The sequence below is a fragment of the Nilaparvata lugens genome, chromosome 2 (assembly GCF_014356525.2).
Source record: "Nilaparvata lugens isolate BPH chromosome 2, ASM1435652v1, whole genome shotgun sequence".
Taxonomy (NCBI): Eukaryota; Metazoa; Arthropoda; class Insecta; order Hemiptera; family Delphacidae; genus Nilaparvata; species Nilaparvata lugens.
Window position 1 is genome coordinate 98,781,864 of NC_052505.1, and position 20,362 is coordinate 98,802,225.

Below are 20,362 nucleotides of genomic sequence, written 5' to 3' on the forward strand. Positions count from 1 at the left end.
CTTTACTTTCCAATTGTGTGCAAATTCTAACATTCTATTGGATGTTTTTCCTTATCAGTTCTACTAATATTATAAACAGTGTGATTAATTATGCGTGTCGTAGATTTCCTTCAAAACTAAATAGTGAATATTTATGAGGTTATGTGTATCCGTGTTAGAAATCACGTATTTTATTACGTATTTTATTGAGATTTCTTTCTAAATCATTATCTATATTCCTAAATATATATTTGGTGGAGTGTACTTGTGTCGTGACATAATTCAATTTCAGTCCAGTAATTCTGTTGTGTAAGCATTCTAGATGGAAAGTATCTTTTAGGGCCGGTTTCCAAGCTCGGGATTTTGCTGAGTTCTAGTCTTTAAACAGCTGGAGTCAGAAAATTGGCTTTCCGAAACGGGGCGCAGTCACAGTCCACGTTTAAATTAAATTTCTAAAAACTAGAATATTGAACACAAAATGAAATAAAGAGAAAATAGTGTACAGTTTCAGCTATTTTGAATTATTTAGGAATGTTTAATTTCGTCAAGGAAAAACGTTTCCAATTATATAAATGAGAAAGTAAAGATTGATTCTACTGCAAATACCAGACTGCTGAATTTTTCATTGGTTTGGAAAGCCAATTTTCTGACTCCAGATGTTTAAAGTATGCAACTTACCTAATTCCCGAGCTCGGAAACCGGACCTTAAATTTAGGGTATATATTTGTGGTTCATAAAAGAAATTAAGAAGTATTTTCAGTGTAAATCATCAACTTTATTCACAAATATATATTTGATGGATTATTCTTGTGTCTCAACAATAATTCAGTCCACTTAATCTGTTGTTTAATCATTCTAGATGGAAAGTATCTTTTGAAGTTATCTATGTGTTGATATGTATTCATGATAGAAATCAAGGAGTATTTTCATAGTAAACCATTAACTTTATTCACAAATATATATTTGATAGTGTATTCTTGTGTTTTAACATAATTTAGTCCACTTTTTCTGTTGTATAAGCATTGTAGATGGAAAGTATCTTTTAGGGCCGGTTTCCAAGCTCGGGATTTTGCTGAGTTCTAGTCTTTAAACAGCTGGAGTCAGAAAATTGGCTTTCCGAAACGGGGCGCAGTCACAGTCCACGTTTAAATTAAATTTCTAAAAACTAGAATATTGAACACAAAATGAAATAAAGAGAAAATAGTGTACAGTTTCAGCTATTTTGAATTATTTAGGAATGTTTAATTTCGTCAAGGAAAAACGTTTCCAATTATATAAATGAGAAAGTAAAGATTGATTCTACTGCAAATACCAGACTGCTGAATTTTTCATTGGTTTGGAAAGCCAATTTTCTGACTCCAGATGTTTAAAGTATGCAACTTACCTAATTCCCGAGCTCGGAAACCGGACCTTAATTTAGGGTATATATTTGTGGTTCATAAAAGAAATTAAGAAGTATTTTCAGTGTAAATCATCAACTTTATTCACAAATATATATTTGATGGATTATTCTTGTGTCTCAACAATAATTCAGTCCACTTAATCTGTTGTTTAATCATTCTAGATGGAAAGTATCTTTTGAAGTTATCTATGTGTTGATATGTATTCATGATAGAAATCAAGGAGTATTTTCATAGTAAACCATCAACTTTATTCACAAATATATATTTGATAGTGTATTCTTGTGTTTTAACATAATTTAGTCCACTTTTTCTGTTGTATAAGCATTGCAGATGGAAAGTATCTATTTTCAATCACCAGGGTACTGTAGTAGTATTAAGTTTTGCATAGACTGTTCTGAAACTTTGACTGCTTCTTTTAAATGTTAAGCTTCCTTTAAAAAAATGTAAATAAATGTAATTGGCCTAAAAACTGGTGTAATTGTTTTAATTATTATTAAAGCATAGAATAAACAATCAATATTGTTCATAAACAATGATAGTTTATTCTATGATAAAATTTATCTAATCCCTTTCCAAAATTTCAAATCTCAAATTTCAAAAATATACTTTTTCTGGGTTGCATTGTATCAAATCTCCCAGATTTGGTTGATACTCGGACTATGGATAGAGGTTGACCTAACAAGTGTTGTTCTATAATATGAGACGTTCCACTACAATACAGAGTGAGTTATTCACTCAAACATAATATATTACCTCCACTCACAGATCAGAGAAATCACTCATCTTCAAATGCTTATAACTCAAGAATAGGAGTGAATTTCGCCAATGTAATGACAATGTAGTTCCTCTCGCCAAGTACTATCATTTCTGAGAGTTTGAGCGATTTTAATTTTCGACCATTTTTGCAAAAATCCATGTTTCTACTTTCCTTGCCCTATTACCATAGGTAAGGAAAGTATTGCTCTCCGAAAAAAATTAAGTCACCCCAATTTCTAAATTTTGAGTCCAAAAAAGTGGTTTTTGGGTATTGGTCTGTATGTGTGTGTATGTGCGTCTGTGTACACGATATCTCATCTCCCAATTAACGGAATGACTTGAATTTTGGAACTTAAGGTCCTTACAATATAAGAATCCGACACGAACAAATTTCGATCAAATGCAATCCAAGATGGCGGCTAAAATGGTGAAAATGTTGTCAAAAACAGGGTTTTTCGTGATTTTCTCGAAAACTGCTCCAACGATTTTGATAAAATGTATACCTAAAATAGTCAGTGATAAGTTCTATCAAATGCCTCAAGTCCCATATCTGTAAAAATTTCAGGAGCTCTACTACATCTATGCAAAGTTTGATTCAAGATTCCCAATTATCAGGCTTCAGATACAATTTAAACAAAAAATTTCAAGTGGAAAAGATTGAGCATGAAAATCTCCACAAATAATGTTCAGTACGGTAACATTACAGTACAGAAATTCGATAAAATGTTATTATTTCAATTTTTGCAAACTGTTGATTCTATTGAATCATTTACTATGAAGAGATAGCAGACTTTGTGTGTCTCCAGCGTTATTGTCCTGTCACCAGCTGGCTTGGATCTTAGAATAGTAGACTTGAGATGCGCGTGAACACTAGCGTCAGGTGATCAATTTTTATAACGGCAAGGAAATTTGTGTGAGAGCGCCACACCAGATTTTTACTTTCCTTGCCCTACTACCATAGGTAAGGAAAGCATTGCTTTCCAAAAAAAATTAAGGTACCCCAATTTCAAGTTTTCTATACGTTTCAAGGTCTCCTCAGTCCAAAAACATGATTTTTGGGTGTTGGTCTGTGTATGCGTGTGGGTGTGAGTGTGTGTCTGTGAACACGATAACTCCATTCCTAATTAACCGATTGACTTGAAATTTCAAACTTAAGGTCCTTATACCATGAGGACCCGACAATGAGAAATTCAATAAAATTCAATCCAAGATGGCGGAAAAAATGGCGGATAATTACTAAAAAACTATGTTTTTCACGATTTTCTCGAAAACGGCTCTAACGATTTTCTTCAAATTTATACCATAGATTTATAAGCCCTATCAACTGACATGAGTCTCATCTCTGGGAAAATTTCAGGAGCTGCGTAATATTCTCGAGAAAAATGGCGGATAATTACCAAAAACCATGTTTTTCACGGTTTTCTCGAAAACGGCTCTAACGATTTTCTTCAAATTTATACCATAGATTTATAAGCCCTATCAACTGACATGAGTCTCATTTCTAGGAAAATAGCAGGAGCTGCGTGATATTCTCGAGAAAAATGGCAGATAATTACTGAAAAACCATGTTTTTCACGATTTTCTCAAAAATTTCTCGACTGATTTATTTCAAATTCATACTCTGTATAGTTATTTATCAGCTCCATCAACTGGCATGAGTCTCCTTTCTGAGAAACTAAGGGGGTGTTCACCCCATCCTTGAGAAATGGACTTTGTAACCTCCTTCTCGTGCATGAGGTAGGTAGGTAGAGCAGTCTATAAAAATAACACATAGTCGAGATATTTCATCTGTAGAACAGCTGTTTTGACGACTTTTAAAAAATCATCGGATTTCACAATTTACACTAAGGAAAAAGTACTCTGAAAACAATTATATACACATATATAGTCTGATCGTAGTTTCAAATAATTATGTTGCCGCCAATCGTCATTATGTTATTTCTCTAAATTATTGTCGTTTAAGAATGAGGCTCACAGTTCAATGAGCAAGGAAAGTTGTGTGAGTGTACCACACCAGATTTTTCATTCATGGATTTCAAGGAAAATGCAAATTTCCCAGATTTGGTTGATATTCGGACTATGGACAGAGGTTGACCTAACAAGTGTCGTGCTATAATATGAGACGTTTCGCTACAATACAGAGTGAGGCAGTGAGCTATACACTGAAACATAAAATTGTTCCTCCACTACAGCGTGAAGACAGTAGACTGCATGCCGTGTTATCATCAGAAGAAAGTTGTTTCGGTAAGGTTGGCAGAAGTGGCTCCTTTATTGCCTGTTATTACGGGTTGCTGGAGACTCCAGCGGCGCTCCAGTCTCCAGTCTTCTGGCTGCACTTGTCCAGAAAGGTTCTCCAGAACTGGAACGCGTGTTCGTTGATTCGTGTGTGGCGCGGTCAAGTTATTCCACGCGGTTTGCGACGGCATGTCTTGTGTGTTGTTTTGTACTCTGTTTAGCCGTACTGTTTTTAGCGTCAATTTGTAGTGTACCAATTTCCCGTTAGGTTTAATATATTTGGGAGAATATTGAAAGTGGTGTGTTTGGAAAAATGTAATATTGGAAACGGTGTGATATAATATTGATTATCCCATAAATGCGGTCTCCAGCGGGTCAAGCTTATCACTGTACTCTGTTTAGCCGTACGGTTTTTAGCACAAACGATTCCTTGATCACTTTACAGTGATAATAATAATAAATTATTTTTGTTCAGACTTATTCGTGAGTTATTCTCTTCAAAATTGAAACATTAAATTAGGTAAAAAAATCAATGACATCTCGATAGCAATATTTTATGTGTAGGTATCTATGTCACTATACCTCATGTATCCATATACGTTTTTGTAAGCTCCTATAGGCTAGTGAGATATTTACGCTATGAAACCAACACCTGATGAAGATTGGTTTGCTATCCTTCTCTGTCATTAGACAAAGCGGATAGCTCTATTCTTTTCCAACTCTGCATCGTCTGATTTTTTTGTAGGCTATGGAGAAAAATTCAAATCAATTTGTTATTTGTACAAATTCATACATACAATTACATTAATATCAACAAAGATGAAATTATTATCTGTACAAAATAGCTTGAAGTTTACAAGACTAATGTCTGTTGAATATTAATAATGAATTGGCAAAATATTCAATCTCATTTATAAATTATATAAATTTATTTATATAATTATCATGAAAAGATAATATTTTTAAGGTGAATGAAATACATTCCAGATAGAATTGATCATTATAAACAAAAATCAACATTTGATAATATTGGATCAAATATAAAGGAATGATTGAATGAAAAAGACTGAGAAATTGTCAAAGAACCACTGATTTATTGATAATTAGAAAGACCGGTTTCGGTTATTACACCATTGTCAATCTCTGATAAACTAAAACTAAATACAAGAGCAGCAGGCATGAACGCCTGCCATTGGCCCAGCTAGACAGTCTCCTCCCACTCAACGGTGTGAAAAAATGGCGGCTTAAACAACAGAATCGCCATGATAACAAAATTTACTTTCAGTACAAAATAAGACCAAGAAAACAAGTGTGAAAGATAATAAAACAAATATGTAAATGGAAAAACTACTGACTAATGTATGCTTATTAGTTTATCAGTTTATACATTTACTGAGTTATAAACTCAGTTTATCAGAGATTGACAATGGTGTAATAACCGAAACCGGTCTTTCCAATTATCAATAAATCAGTGGTTTTTTGACAATATCTCATTCTTTTTAATTCAATATGAACAATTACCACAATATCAACTTCTCAACTACACAAAAAATAAAGGAATGAGTTGAATCATGATATTATTATTATTTATAGAAAATATAAGATCAGATAGCCTAGGCCTATATACCGATTCAGATATAGATGGCATGAATCACCACTATCTACTATACTATAAAAGAGTGGAGAATGAAAAATGACAACAATGTATTCCTATCATTCCCACTGACCTTAAAAACGTGATTCTCACTATAAAGCTTCATTTCACGAGTGAAACTTTTTCCAAACCAACCCATAATTGAATAAATAATAATATATTTACAGTGAAATACATGTCGGCTTTTTGAAAGCGTTTCTAATAAATATTCTCCCAGGATAAGATATGTACGTAGACTTTCATACCATACCAGCTAACATTATAATCGAATCATGAAATGATGCCTCAATCAAAAACCAATGGTAGAATCACCGTAAATTACAGGCTACATATATCTACACAAGCCTCACACAGAATCACAACATCAGAAACTTAAATCATGTTTGTGGTTTGTTGATTAGAAATTGCTAGTGAAGTCCACGTTATAATGACGACAGGGATGGTATAGAAATGGTATTGCTATCCTTGTCTATCATTCAACAAAGCGGATAGCGATATCTCTTCCTCGCTTTGCTCTGTTGCCAGATCAGCTTTTAACAATGTAGAATTAATAATAAATTAACAAAATATTTTATCTTAATTATGAAAATATAATTTCTTGCTTAATAAAATATAAATGATTATTTTAAACAGTTATTATTACATCAATAAACCTGTATCAGCTACCGTCTATATAAAGCATTGACAAGACAAGAGGATCGGCAACGTTGTTCTCCTATCTTTCTCTACTGCCATTATCACGTGAACCTAACTATAGCAACTGACCACAACATTCTTCATTTTTGCCGCTACTTTTCTACAGAAAATGGAAAATGAATAATTATATTAGCAATATAAATCATACCAGAAACAAAAATGTGAAAATTTTTTATTTAGGAATTTTCCAAAAGAATCTCAAGTTGGAAGATTTTATTAGAAATTGCAGTCAATTAACCTACTGGAAACGTGATCAGAAAAATAATGTCCAAAATACTATTTAATTTTTACTCTTATATGTTATGTAATCTGGGGAGGAAGTGAATTCATTTATTCAATATGAGTTTTGGTCAGTTTCATTCAAATTTCCTTCTGCTATTCATAGATCTTTGGTCAATGTTTGCAGTAGCAAAGCAGGATTCCTTTTCTATATATATATAGCTCTCATTGGAAATACTTTTTATACAGAGTCTCTTCCATTTATTTATTTAACAAAACTCAGCTTCCAGAAAATTATCACATTCTTATGCCCAAAACGGTTTCAATTCTAATTTTTGGTCTGTTTCATTCTTTAAATTTCCTTCTGTTATTTGGTCAATATTTGCATTAGCATGAGTCCTTATTCCTATTTATATATCTGACATTGAAATTACTTATTATACGGAATCTCTTTCATCCATTTATTTATTCAATCAGGCCTATTTAACACAACACAGATTCCAGAAAGTACCACAGACTTAAGCCCACTACGGCTTCAATTCCAATATTCACACCACTGTCTAAATCATGTAGCTAGGTTTGAAGGTCTAAAGAAATCTATACTACTGGTATTATTTTTATTGTATCTGGCCTAATCCTTCTTTATTCAGTTTTTCTCATATTAATCAATATTATTACTTAATCACTCTTATTAATAACTCCACAGTGAAACTGTGAAGGAAAAATAAAAATAGTGTTTGGAAAAATAAAAACTGTGACACATCAGTGGAATTGTGAAGGGTAAATCAAATGAGAGTATGGAAACTGCTGTGAAAAAGTGCCGAATTTTCCTCTCAAAATGACATTGTCTCTTGTGCTTTATTTACTGGACTTACTGCGATAATTGGATTTGATTATATTCTACTTGGACTAAACTAAGAAGGTATGTACCAAAGCATTGAAGTTGTTGATAATCAATATAGATCTATCTTTTTCATAATATATAATAAAGGAAAGAACTGGCTTATACGGGATAGGAAATTTACAAATGTCGGTCGCATTATCACATCTGAATTACTCAACTGATTAATTTTAAATCTATATATATATATATATATATATATATATATATATATATATATATATATAAAAAGCGAAATGGCACTCACTCACTGATTGACTGACTGACTGACTCACTCACTCACTCACTCGCATAACTAAAAATCTACCGGACCAAAAACGTTCAAATTTGGTAGGTATGTTTAGTTGGCCCTTTAGAGGCGCACTAAAAAATCTTTTGGCAATATTTTAACTCTAAGGGTTTAAAGTTCGTCTTTTAGCATGTATATTCTTCTTCTCCCAATCTCTTAATTATAATTGGAATTTCCATATCATATGTTACTATAGAACTATAATCTAGATAGAGTACCTCTTCGAACAGTTGTTAACTGGCAACTAAATTAATAATTTTGTCAGGTTGGCATTAAGTTGAGTTGACTTTGTTAGGTTGGCACCAAGTTGAAGATTTAAATGCATTTATCGCGGAAAAATTGATTGGGCACTGCTACTTCAATCCTGGGAATATTATATTACTAGCAGTCAGGCTCGCTTCGCTCGCCATATCCGTTTAGCCAGCCGTTTAGTCTGGACCCCCGACTGGATTGTCCTAACATATGATAAAAATGCCCAAATGAAAAATGCAGGCGAGCGAAGCGAGCCTGCTGATCTCATTCTTGGACGATCCAGTCAGGGGTCCAGGGGGGATAGACGGATATGGCGAGCGAAGCGAGCCTGACGGATAGATTTCTATATAGATCCTCAATTTATTGATCGAGGGTGGTTATAAGTCTATTTCAAATTCTTAAAGATTTCAGTACCGAGGTCTTCAGGTTTTCAGTTTGTCAATTTTTCAATTAGACCCGTTTGCGGAGCGCGGAATGTTATTTAATATGCAATGGAATATTTTATTTTAATAGGGATACTTGAATATTCAATTATTATAAGAAGGAAATTACTATTGTAGTATTTACCCTTTCTTCATATATTTTATAATTCATTTTGACACTCGAAAATTGAAAACTAGTCATGTTCAAATACTCCATTCTTTATTCAAACAATAAAAGTAGCCTACACGATAGAGTACCTTTATAAAGTAAATTTTTTATATTTATTTATTTATTTATTGGATAGAGCAACAATACAATAGTCGGAAAAGAAAAAAACAGGCTATTGCCCAAAACTTCTTCAATTTCCTAATTTTGTCTTAAATTGTCCAAATATGTAGGTTATGTCCATTTCAATTTATACACTAAATCATCAATCTGAATATACAAATCAGAATACAACAAACAATTTTAAATATATTCTCTAATCCAATTTGACACTTGAAAATGGCATAAGTGCTCGAAACTAGATGGGTTTATAAAAAAGGGTACCTACTAATAGTTGTTCATGATAATAATAATTGAGTCATGGATATTCCAGATTCACTTGGGATGATTATATCCACCGTGAGAAGAAAACTTTCAACATGAATATCAACTTTAATTTTATTTACCAGTTTTTTCTAATAGACTAAGAACAAATAAAATAAGAACAAACACACTCTTTATTCCTCACTTGCACCTCATAATATTTACATCTATTATATGCAAATTATTGATCATGAGAGTCAATTGTTTAGTATCTATATTCATTGAGAAAAGATTAGTTTTATGAGATAAGAACCTAATCCATTATTTCGACTAATATTAGAAAAGGCCTATACGACTATAGGCTACGGTCTATAGAGTAATATATACGGTACAGCACAGTAAGCCTATCATTATTATCAGTGTATTGATTTAAAATAGGCCTAGGTAGACTTTAAAGAAAGGTGAATAGACTCACGATTCTATTTAAATTTGAGTCAATGCTTTGTTGACTGAAATCTACACTGTGGGAAATATATTTGATGGACTATTTCCCATCATGTTCTCATATTACAATCGGAGTAACTTCATACCCGTAGAATCCAGTATAGAAGGTTGCAAGGCGAGCGAAGTGAGTCTGCCAAAAGTTAGGCTCGAAAAAAATCCTTTATTCTCTTTGGATATCAAGATTAGAGAACACTATCAGTCTAACAAAGTTCTACAATGAAATCGATTGTTTATTGTCTTCACTTCCCACAGAATTAAATTGACTCACAACTATACTGCAATTATTTTTTGGTTATTGTACTATCTAACTCTGAGTGAGTCTGCAGAGATACGAGGCTCATTCTCAAACAATAGGAAATCAGTTTGCTTTATGATCTGAAATGTATTCTGACTGAAAGATATCGACTACCTATTGAAACATACAATTTGGTACAGTATCTACTGTAAATTTACTGTTTATCCCAGATCCCACAATTCAAGCAGTTATTGAGGATTCAATTATCAATCTGTGAATGACTATTTGGATTTTATTGTACCAAATGCTATCTCAGGTCTATTATCTATGTGTAATTTTTTACAATTCAATCAGATAAGATGATAGATAAATGAAGAATGGCCTCCGCTCTGATCTTTCACTGGACACCACCAACTTGAACAAGCACTACTTCAAGAAGGCTATAGTGAGGTTCACGTTATAATGGCAGTGGAGAAAGATAGCAGAACAACATTGCCTATCCTCTGTCTTGTCAATGCCTTCTATAGACGGTAGCTGATACAGGTTTATTGATGTAATATTAACTGTTCATTCTCGTTTTCAATAATCAATCCTATACTATTGAACGAGCAATAATTTCTGTTTATATTTTCAGATGTTTAGATGTTTGGATGTTTATATGTTTGTATGTTTGTATTTCACCGGATCTCGAAAACAGCTCTAACGATTCTCACGAAATTCAGAACATAGTGGGTTCATAATATACAGATTCGATTGCACTAGGTCTCATCCCTGGGAAAACTCGCTGAAGGACATTGAAAGGATAATTATTATTCATCCTTGGAAACACAGCTGGTAATAATTACTTATTATGTTGATGATAGAAGTGAGTGAGCGAGTTCATGTGTGTGGGACTGGTAAAAATTATGATTCAGCTGTTGAACTTTTGTAATCTTCCAATCAGGTAGCTTACTTAGTGCCGGTTGCAAAAAAGCCAAGTTATTTTCAATCCTGATTAATTCCAGTAGATCCATCTGTTTGGAATGGTCTTCTCTGATTTGGTTCACATGAAATTAATCAGGATTGAAATTTAACCGGCTTTTGTGCAACCGGGCCTTTGTGAGGGAAATTTTTGCATTCCTCTGGGAATAAATCTCAATTTACTGTGATTAGATGGAACATTTCTGTATGGCTATGAATGTTATTATAATTTCTTCTTTCGTGAAAATTTTCATGCTTTTGTACTCCAGAGCGAAGCTCGGTTCCCGATATTTATATTTTATTGAGCAAGAAATCATATATTTCAATAATTTCTTAATGAATTTTCATAATTAAGATGAAATATTTTGTTAATCATTATTATTAATAATTCTACATTGTTAAAAGACGATATGGCAACAGAGCAAAGCGAGAAAGAGATAGCACTATCCACTTTGTTAAATGATAGACAAGGATAGCAATACCATTACTGCCATTATAACGTGAACCTCACTATATCTATACTTGAACAAGCACTATACATTAGTTCAAAGTTGCGTACAGATATACGCGCCGCTAACATGAGCAATTCACTTTTAATCAGCTGACTATATCTAAATTTTTACAGAAACGGTAAGATACAGATATAAAAAGCTTGGCATCAGCTGATTAAAAGTGAATTGCTCACTTTTAATCAGCTGACTATACCTATTTTTTTACAGAAACGGTAAGATACAGATATAAAAAGCTTGGCATCAGCTGATTAAAAGTGAATTGCTCATGTTCGCGGCGCGTAAATCTGTACGCACCTCAAGAAGGCCAGCTGCACACACATCGATTTTTGCTCGTACGATTTTTTTCCGTCCTTATTAATTTCTATTAGATTAAACAGATGATTTCAAACAGAGACGATGTTTGTCAAGTTCCGTTTGATCTACTAGAATTCATAAGGACGGCAAAATATCGTACGAATAAAAATCGATGTGTGTGTAACTGGCCGAACAGTTTCCTCCTGAAAAAAATGATATGAGAAAAAAATGATCAATCAAATTTAAATTTTATAAATTCAATGAATAGTAGGTTGGGCTGAATTTATGAAAGTGAAAGTGATTATTGGCCTACTTTAATTGACATTCACTTATTATATTTATTACAGTTTAGGAATATCAAGTTACAATTAAACTTTATATTAACAGCACTACCTATTGACATTCTTACTGACGGAAAATTTATGAAAGATGTTATAAAATTTAGTTGTAAAATTGATTTTAGTCATTTCAGAGCCCATTCACTACAGTCATTTCACTATATTCAATACAGTTTTGGAATATCAAATTACAAAACATCTTGATATTAACAAACTATATCTTTACATATTCCTATTACTTTTTAATTGACGAAAATTTATGAAAAATGTTGTAAAATTTAGTTTATGGATGGTTTTATTTTGGTGAACGTTATTTACATACCTAGCCAGAGAGTTTGAAAGGTAATTATAATTTTATGACCTACTCTCTGACCTATCTAGTTATTTAAAGTGCTTTTTACTTTCCTTGCCCTATTACCATAGGTAAGGGAAGTATTGCTTTCCGAAAAAATTAAGGTACACCAATTTCTAAATTTCTATACGTTTCAAGGTCCCCTGAGTCCAAAAAAGTGGTTTTTGGGTATTGGTCTGTATGTGTGTGTGTGTGTGTGTGTGTGTGTGTGTGTGTATGAGTGTATGTGTGTCTGTGTACACGATATCTCATCTCCCAATTAACGGAATGACTTGAAATTTGTAACTTAAGTTCCTTACAATATAAGGATCTGACACGAACAATTTCGATCAAATTTAATTCAAGATGGCGGCTAAAATGGCGAAAATGTTGTCAAAAACAGGGTTTATTGCGATTTTCTCGAAAACGGCTCCAACGATTTTGATCAAATTCATACGGTACCTAAAATAGTCATTGATAAGCTCTATCAACTGCCACTAGTCTCATATCTGTAAAAATTTCAGGAGCTCCGCCCCATCTATGCAAAGTTGGATTTAAGATTCCCAATTATCAGGCTTCAGATACAATTCAAACAAAAAAATCCAAGTGAAAAAGATAAAGCATGAAAATCTCTACAATTAATCTTCAGTAACATTTTCACCTAAAATTGAAAATAAGCTTGAAATTTGAGAAAATGTGATTATTCAATTGCAAACTGTTGATTCTATTAAATCGTTCACTATGAAGAGATAGCAGACCTCGCGTGTCTTCAGCGTTATTGTCCTGTCACCAGCTGGTTCAGATCTTTGAATAGTAGACTTGAGATGCGCGTGAACACTAGCGTCAGGTTATCAATTTTCATTACGGCAAAGAAAGTTGTGTGAGTGCGCCACACCAGATTTTTAATCATTAGGCTATCTATAATTATATTTTATGGTGCTCAAAGTCTCCAATAATTTATGAGGTCATATTATGCATGACATACTGAACTGATTACTGTAAACAGTTTAGCAATCTATTTATTCCACGCTTGACTGCATACATCCAATCATATTTGAATAACCCACAAGTGGCTGATTGTTTACATCCTAATATGACGTCGGATATGCTATATGAGAAAGCGATTGTTTTTAATAATGAGACAGCTCGGTTGATGATGCCCTTCAAAGCAGGGTTCAGAATATGGGTTACGAGGTTGAAAAGCTGATATGATGCTGCATAAATGGCTCATCAGGCTCATGGTTTGAACAGAGATGAAATTATATAGGATAAAGATGAAGATAAGATACAAATTTATTTTCTCTCTGGTTTAAAGTGGACTGTCTACTTAAGAGTCATCAGGAAAATCATCATCTTAGTTGACAGGTTGAAACTTATTCATCAGCATAATCATCACCATTATCATCATCATCATCATCATCCTAAACAGTATCACGAACTCCAAACCTGTATTGTACGCTCACTGGAATGAGTACAATTTTTTTATAGATGAGGAGTGAATTTGTAGAACACATTTTTCTATTATTCATTATTCTAAAAATTTTATTGATTCGACGATTGAGCATTTCAACAATCACGCCTTCAAGATTGAAGATTTGTTACAATATTCACATTTTTATACAAGCCTAGTTACAGCTTTGCTGTTTATTTTGCAGTTTCTCTCTCAAATTCTCAGAGATTTTAAATCTTGGGAACGAATATCACATGAATCAATAAAAAATAAAAAGTTGGAATCCTATTATATTAAGCGAGCAATTTCTGTATATTTATATCTGGTTATTTTTATATCTGGTTATTTTCATATCTGGTTATTTTTATATCTGGTTATTATTATATCTGGTTATTTATGTTCAACGGATCTCGAAAACGGCTGCAACGAATTTCACGAAATTTGGAACATAGTTGGTTTATGATATAAAAATTCGATTGCACTAGGTCTCATTCTTTGGAAAACTCGCTGAACGACATTAAAAGGATAATTCATCCTTGAAAAACAGATGATAATTCCGTCGTTTCTCGATAACAGAAGATGCGTGTGCCTGTGTGGGAGCGAGACAGAATTATTTCCAGCTGTGTAATCATAATCAATCAGCGAGAAATTTTATCTAGCTGGACAATTTAATCGACTTGATCAACCTAATCTGATTTGTTGACATGACATGATAATCCTCCTAAACTAGAGTTTATCATAATTTTCAAAGTTGATTATTATTTGACAATTTCAAGTGATTAGTGAGTATTGTTTTGTTATTCAATTTGGTTTGTAAATAATCTACATTAGAACTTTTTTGTTTTCAAATGTTTGAACAGAAGATTGAACCTGAATTCAAGTGTATTGAACATAACCTACTTCCTGGACTATTTATAGAGTATAAATCAAAATTCGGGAAAGAAACAGTTTTGAGCTGTGCCTGTTAGTACTTGAATTTGAATGAATTGAATGAATTTATTTATTGCCAAAAAACAAATTACAAATACAAATTTCTTATGCAGACTGAAGCAACAAAGTGCAAAAAACAATATATACAAAATTTGACACAATACAACTTTCAATATTATCAAATAAAAATACTTGTAAGCCTATCTTGGCCTAATAATAGCACCTTATTAACTTTTTTGGCACTGCCGGCAGAAGTACAACTTGAGCGCCAGCAGTGAGTTCTATTTTACAAGGAAAGCATTTTCTATTTTCAGCATTTACAGCAATAGATTCAATACAAAAACAAAAGAATAGAAAAAAAATAAATTTATAAATGAATAGCTTAAAATGAAAGGATAAAATAAAAGAGATACTTTTTATTTATAGACAAAAAGAGTTTTGTAAGGCTTTAAATTTTAGACAATTTAATTTGAGTTTAAAGATGAATTCACTCATGACATAGAAAAAAGTTAACGTGAGATACTAGGCTTTTCGAAATTAATCTTAAAAAGGCAAATTGAATAAATAAATGAATGAACTAAAGATGAGAATACATTTTTAGGACAATAAGCATTCAATCACAACAAAGAGATAAAAGCACTTGGCTTTCGATGCATCAAAAATAGAGCAACATATAATAGGACAAATATTACCATCATAATATTAGAAAATAGAAAAAACTATCCTAAAACGTAATAATTATCAACCTAATAGGAACATCTTCATTATCATCCAAGAAAACAACAGCTTATCATCAGCAGAGATGAAAATAAATATTTCTCTTGATCCACTCATCATTTCTATATGAAGCTTTTTTGTAAGTTTGCTAGTTATAAAATGATTTGGGACTCTATTGGCATAAAATTCTACATAGAATGAGAACTGATGTTTATTTATTGTTAATCTGTTAAATGATGTATTGAATAATTGTTTACTGAAGGGCGAATGTTATAGGGATTGGTATTTAGGGTTAATAATTCTCTATTTCTATTTATGTGAATTATGATGTTTTTAACAAAAACCTGTCTCAGTGTATGAACTCCAAATTCTATGAAGAGACATTTACTAGGGTAAAGTCTAGGTTTCCCAAGGGCTGCCCTGATAATATGTTTTTGTAAAACGAAAATTTTATTGAAATGGGAGTCAAAAGTACCACCCCAAACCTCTATGCAATACTGAAACAAAGAATGAGCATAGGCATGATAGATGGTTCTTATTATGTTCACATCATTCAATAAATTTATTTTGTAGAAAACCGATATCAGATATTTCAATTTGGAAATCAAATACTCTAGATGAGAATTCCACTTCAAGTGGCAATCAACCATTACTCCTAAATATTTTATAGAATTTATTTTTTCTATTTTTTGACACAAACAATTTGTCTCACCTATAGGGGTATTGATTCTGTGACTTCCCCAATCATTTTAAAGAATTGTGTTCGGTTTATCAAAAGTCAATAAATAAATAACGAGCGAAGCTCGGTGCCCCGATATTTATAATGATAAGAGGAATAATAATAATGAGAATTGAAAAGAGTGAGCTTGTGGCGCATAAGTCAACACGCACCTGAGCACGTGGATCGTGGAGCGTGCACTAGGTCAGTGGAGCGGCGCGACGCGGTGCGACGCGGCTCGGCGCGGAGAATTTCCGACCTGGAATTAAATACATGTGATCAAGTGTCATTTGTTTTTTGGTTTATGAGCGTATATTATTGGGAAGCGTCGTCTCTGTAAAATGTCAAATTTTGAGGACATTAAACATTCTATAAGCACTCTATAATATGATAAGATAAAACGGTGATGTATCTCAATTCAATTTTATTTTTATTTATTTTCAGGTGAAGCACCATGACTAATGTGCCACGTATTCGTGTAGTGGTGCTTGGATCGAGCAGAGTTGGAAAATCAGGTTTGTTCAATCTCATTTAATTATATAAATAAGAATAATTTTCTGATTAATTATAATTATGTTTAGTAATTATAATTAATTGTTTAGTAACCTTTTAGATGTTAGAATTTGATCCCTCATACTTAGATGATACTGTATCATTTGAGTTTAAACTAGTATTTTCGATCAAGGGAATGTACGGGGCGGTTGTTTTGCTATAATAATGGCTACTATAAAAATATTGTCTTCATTGGCAGTGCTGGGTGAAATTTCTCGCAAATACATCCGCTGAACTCCATTTGATGCCATTTCGGAAGTAAAAATTCTGTGAAAAGACAAAAGCAGCTAGATTTTAAACAGACGGAAAACAGCTACTACCTTCAAGGATTTTCAGAACATAAAAATACCCCATTTTGTTAGAAAATGTTTCTTCTTCTCCTTCTTCTTTATCTTCTTCTTTGTTTTTCGTTAAAGTCAATTACTGACGACTACTGTTCATAACACTATTTTGTTGGCGTGACTCAGTGATTCAGTAGTGACTCAGCCCGGCCGAACAAACATGAATAAACCGATTAGATCTCATAGAAATCATATTTCACTGTTCACTACCACTGTTGTCTGCGAATCCAGCTTGAAGGGTGGGCCACCAATAATGCAACAAAAAAACTCATTAACCAATAGATTGTTCGATTTCCATATAAACCAGCTTAAAACGGCACATAGGGTCGCTAACCTCTGTCCTTTCGTTCAAACCGCATTTAATTTAGTCCAGTTTGAAGTCCATGTAATTAGTTTTACCCCAAAGACTTCAATATTATGAAAGGATGATTGACACTACCCCTCTGCCTCCTCCCAACCTATTGGTACAGGTGAAGTAAACGGAAAGCAATCACAGTTTAACGACTTTTTTATGACAAAACCATAACTTGGCCGTTTAGTTTAATGGCGACTTTAAAAAGGGCCGCTCCGATTAGGTGCGAAACAATTATTATTTTCGTATTATTTCTTAATGAGTTGATGGACGGCTTTTCTTCATTCGAGCGTAAATTTGCTGTAAATCAAAGCGTCGAGATTTCGTCCAATCGTCAAGTGTTTCATGGAGATTATTTAATGTAAGAATTTCGTAATAATTACTTTTGGTTCAATGAACTGGGATACAGTGATGGATTTTGATGTTGAAATTGTAAGGGTGGGAAAATGAAAAAAAAACACAAGAAAAGACCAAATATGTAAGGGGGGAAAATGAAAAAAATAATTAATAATATGTAAGGGGGGAAAAAACTAAATATGTAAGCAGGGACGCCTCCACCAAATATGTAAGGTGGGAAAATGAAAAAAAAACACAAGACAAGATCGTACAGGTTTTTGATATGTAAAACAAAACAATAAATTATTTATTACAAAATTAGGAATTACGAAATAATAATAATCAGATGAATATTTCAGGGGCTACTCGCTTTGCTGCTAATGAGGATTCAATGTTTGTGGTTATGAAAAAGTTAAGAACAATGACTCAGTAGTCACCTACCTTTTTGAAATAGCTTCCCACTTTGGCATCCACTGGTATTTCGCGGCGTTAATTATTAATTAAAAATCAAAATAGCTGATCTAATGAAATGGGTTCAGATCCCGTCCTATTAAATAATACAATTCTCTTTAAACTGCCCGAACTGCGACAGGAAAACTGTATTATAAAACAAGAGCAAAATCTATCCCCTTCACCAGAACAGCCGGACTTACTCACAGTCCTAACGAACGAGCTCACACACCGACCAAAAGAAAAATTTTGGGTATTAAATATAACTCAGTCAAAGCCAAACATGAAAGCCATTTCTGTACATATTTTTATCTGTCGCACAAGCGGCACGTTTGTTATTAAAAACAAAAAGAGAAGCTACATTAATTTTGACAACAAATGAAATAAACAATCTTTCTGTCGATGACAAAAATTGTTCAAAGACAAAAACACTGTTCATTAAACTCTTCTAAATTAAAACTCTAAAATCCTGATCAATATGAGATAAATATATGATTCATAATGTCCCATATGACCAGGTGACAAAATGGATTGCTGTCTATTCCAGATAGAGATATTAAAGAGCTGTACTTTTATGAATTTTCTGTGAAGTCAGAGAGAATAAGTATTGAATAAAGATTGAATATCTATCTTCTTTATAATAAGAGAGAGAGTAGGGCTGTGTTTGTTCGCATCAAAACATGTCAACTTGTGGATTGCATACAGGAAAAACGGGAATGATTTAGATCTACAAATTTTGAACATAGATTCTAAAAATATCAATCTCGTGCACCTCGGAACCCAATTTAAAATTTTCCTTCTAGATATTTCAGGAATAATGTTCAAATTTCAACCATGGGACAAGAATTCAATTATTCTTGGGACATGAATACATACCATATTGTTAATATACAACACTTTAATCTAGTGAGACTACCTCTTCGAAGTATTGGAAACTAAATTGATAACCAGTCCAATTTTGCCAGGTTGGCATTAAGTTGAGGAAGGTTTATAAACAATATTTGAGTTTATTTATTTATTTATTTATTTACTCATTCAGAATTACACACTTCCAGAAAAGTACCACAGGCTTGTAAGCCCAAAACGGTTCCAATTCTAATTTATACAACAGTCCAAATGTAGCTAGGTTATGTGTCACTTAACATTCATCAATTTACAAAAATCATTTTTAAATTAAAAAATACTTCTAAATTAAATTAAATCAATCACAATTAATAGAAAATTCCAAACTGTAGAACTTATAAGTTATGTCACTTTATAAGGTTAGCACTAAGTTGAAGAACTTATCTATACTGTAATAAAGGAAAGAACTGGCTAATACACGTTCGGGATAGGAAGATAATGTTTGACGCAACATCACGTCTAGACTACTGGACGTTTTGCATATAGATTCTTAATTAACCAAGGATGGTTATAGGCCTATTTCAAACTCTTCAAGGTTCCACTCGTTCAAGTTTTCAGTTTGTCAAGTTTTGAAATAAACCCTTGCGGAGCACGGGTTACCTGCTAGTCTATAATTATATTAAGGGAGAGAATTGGCTTATACAAGTAAGGTACGAGAAATTCACGAATGACCAATCATCACGTTTGAACCACACTGGACTGATTGACTTGAAATTTTGCATATTTGATTCTTAATTTACCGAAGATGTTTATAGTGCTATGTTGAATTTTTCAAGATTTCAGTAGGTCAAGTTCTCAATGAGACCCTTCTTAATCAAATACTGCCATTTCACTTTTTGTGTAGTTGAGAAGTTGATATTGTGGTAATTATTCATATTGAATGAAAAAGACTAAGAAATTGTCAAAAAACCACTGATCTATTGATAATTAGAAAGACCGGTTTCGGTTATTACACCATTGTCAATCTCTGATAAACTGGTTTTTTGACAATTTCTTAGTCTTTTTCATTCAAATACTGCCATTATAACGTGGACTTGATTATAGCAACGAATAAATGCAATGAGTTACATGCAAATTAAGATAGCAATAATTGCACAACAGAGG

General features: G+C 32.7%; 1 protein-coding gene across 2 annotated transcripts in view; it reads left to right on the plus strand.

Moving 5' to 3' along the window:
* The first annotated feature begins 4,490 nt into the window (after positions 1–4,490).
* LOC111051251 (ras-related and estrogen-regulated growth inhibitor-like) overlaps positions 4,491–20,362 on the plus strand; it is a 174,721-nt gene continuing 158,849 nt past the window's right edge. Inside the window, exons 1-3 of one of the 2 annotated variants that reach the window (XM_039422246.1) lie at positions 4,491–4,933; positions 7,649–7,864; positions 16,769–16,839. In XM_039422246.1, the coding sequence (XP_039278180.1) occupies positions 16,779–16,839 (61 nt within the window). In that variant the 5' untranslated portion in view covers positions 4,491–4,933; positions 7,649–7,864; positions 16,769–16,778. Of the gene's footprint in view, positions 4,934–7,628; positions 7,865–16,768; positions 16,840–20,362 lie in introns of those variants that run through there. The other variant, XM_039422247.1, reaches the window with a different exon arrangement.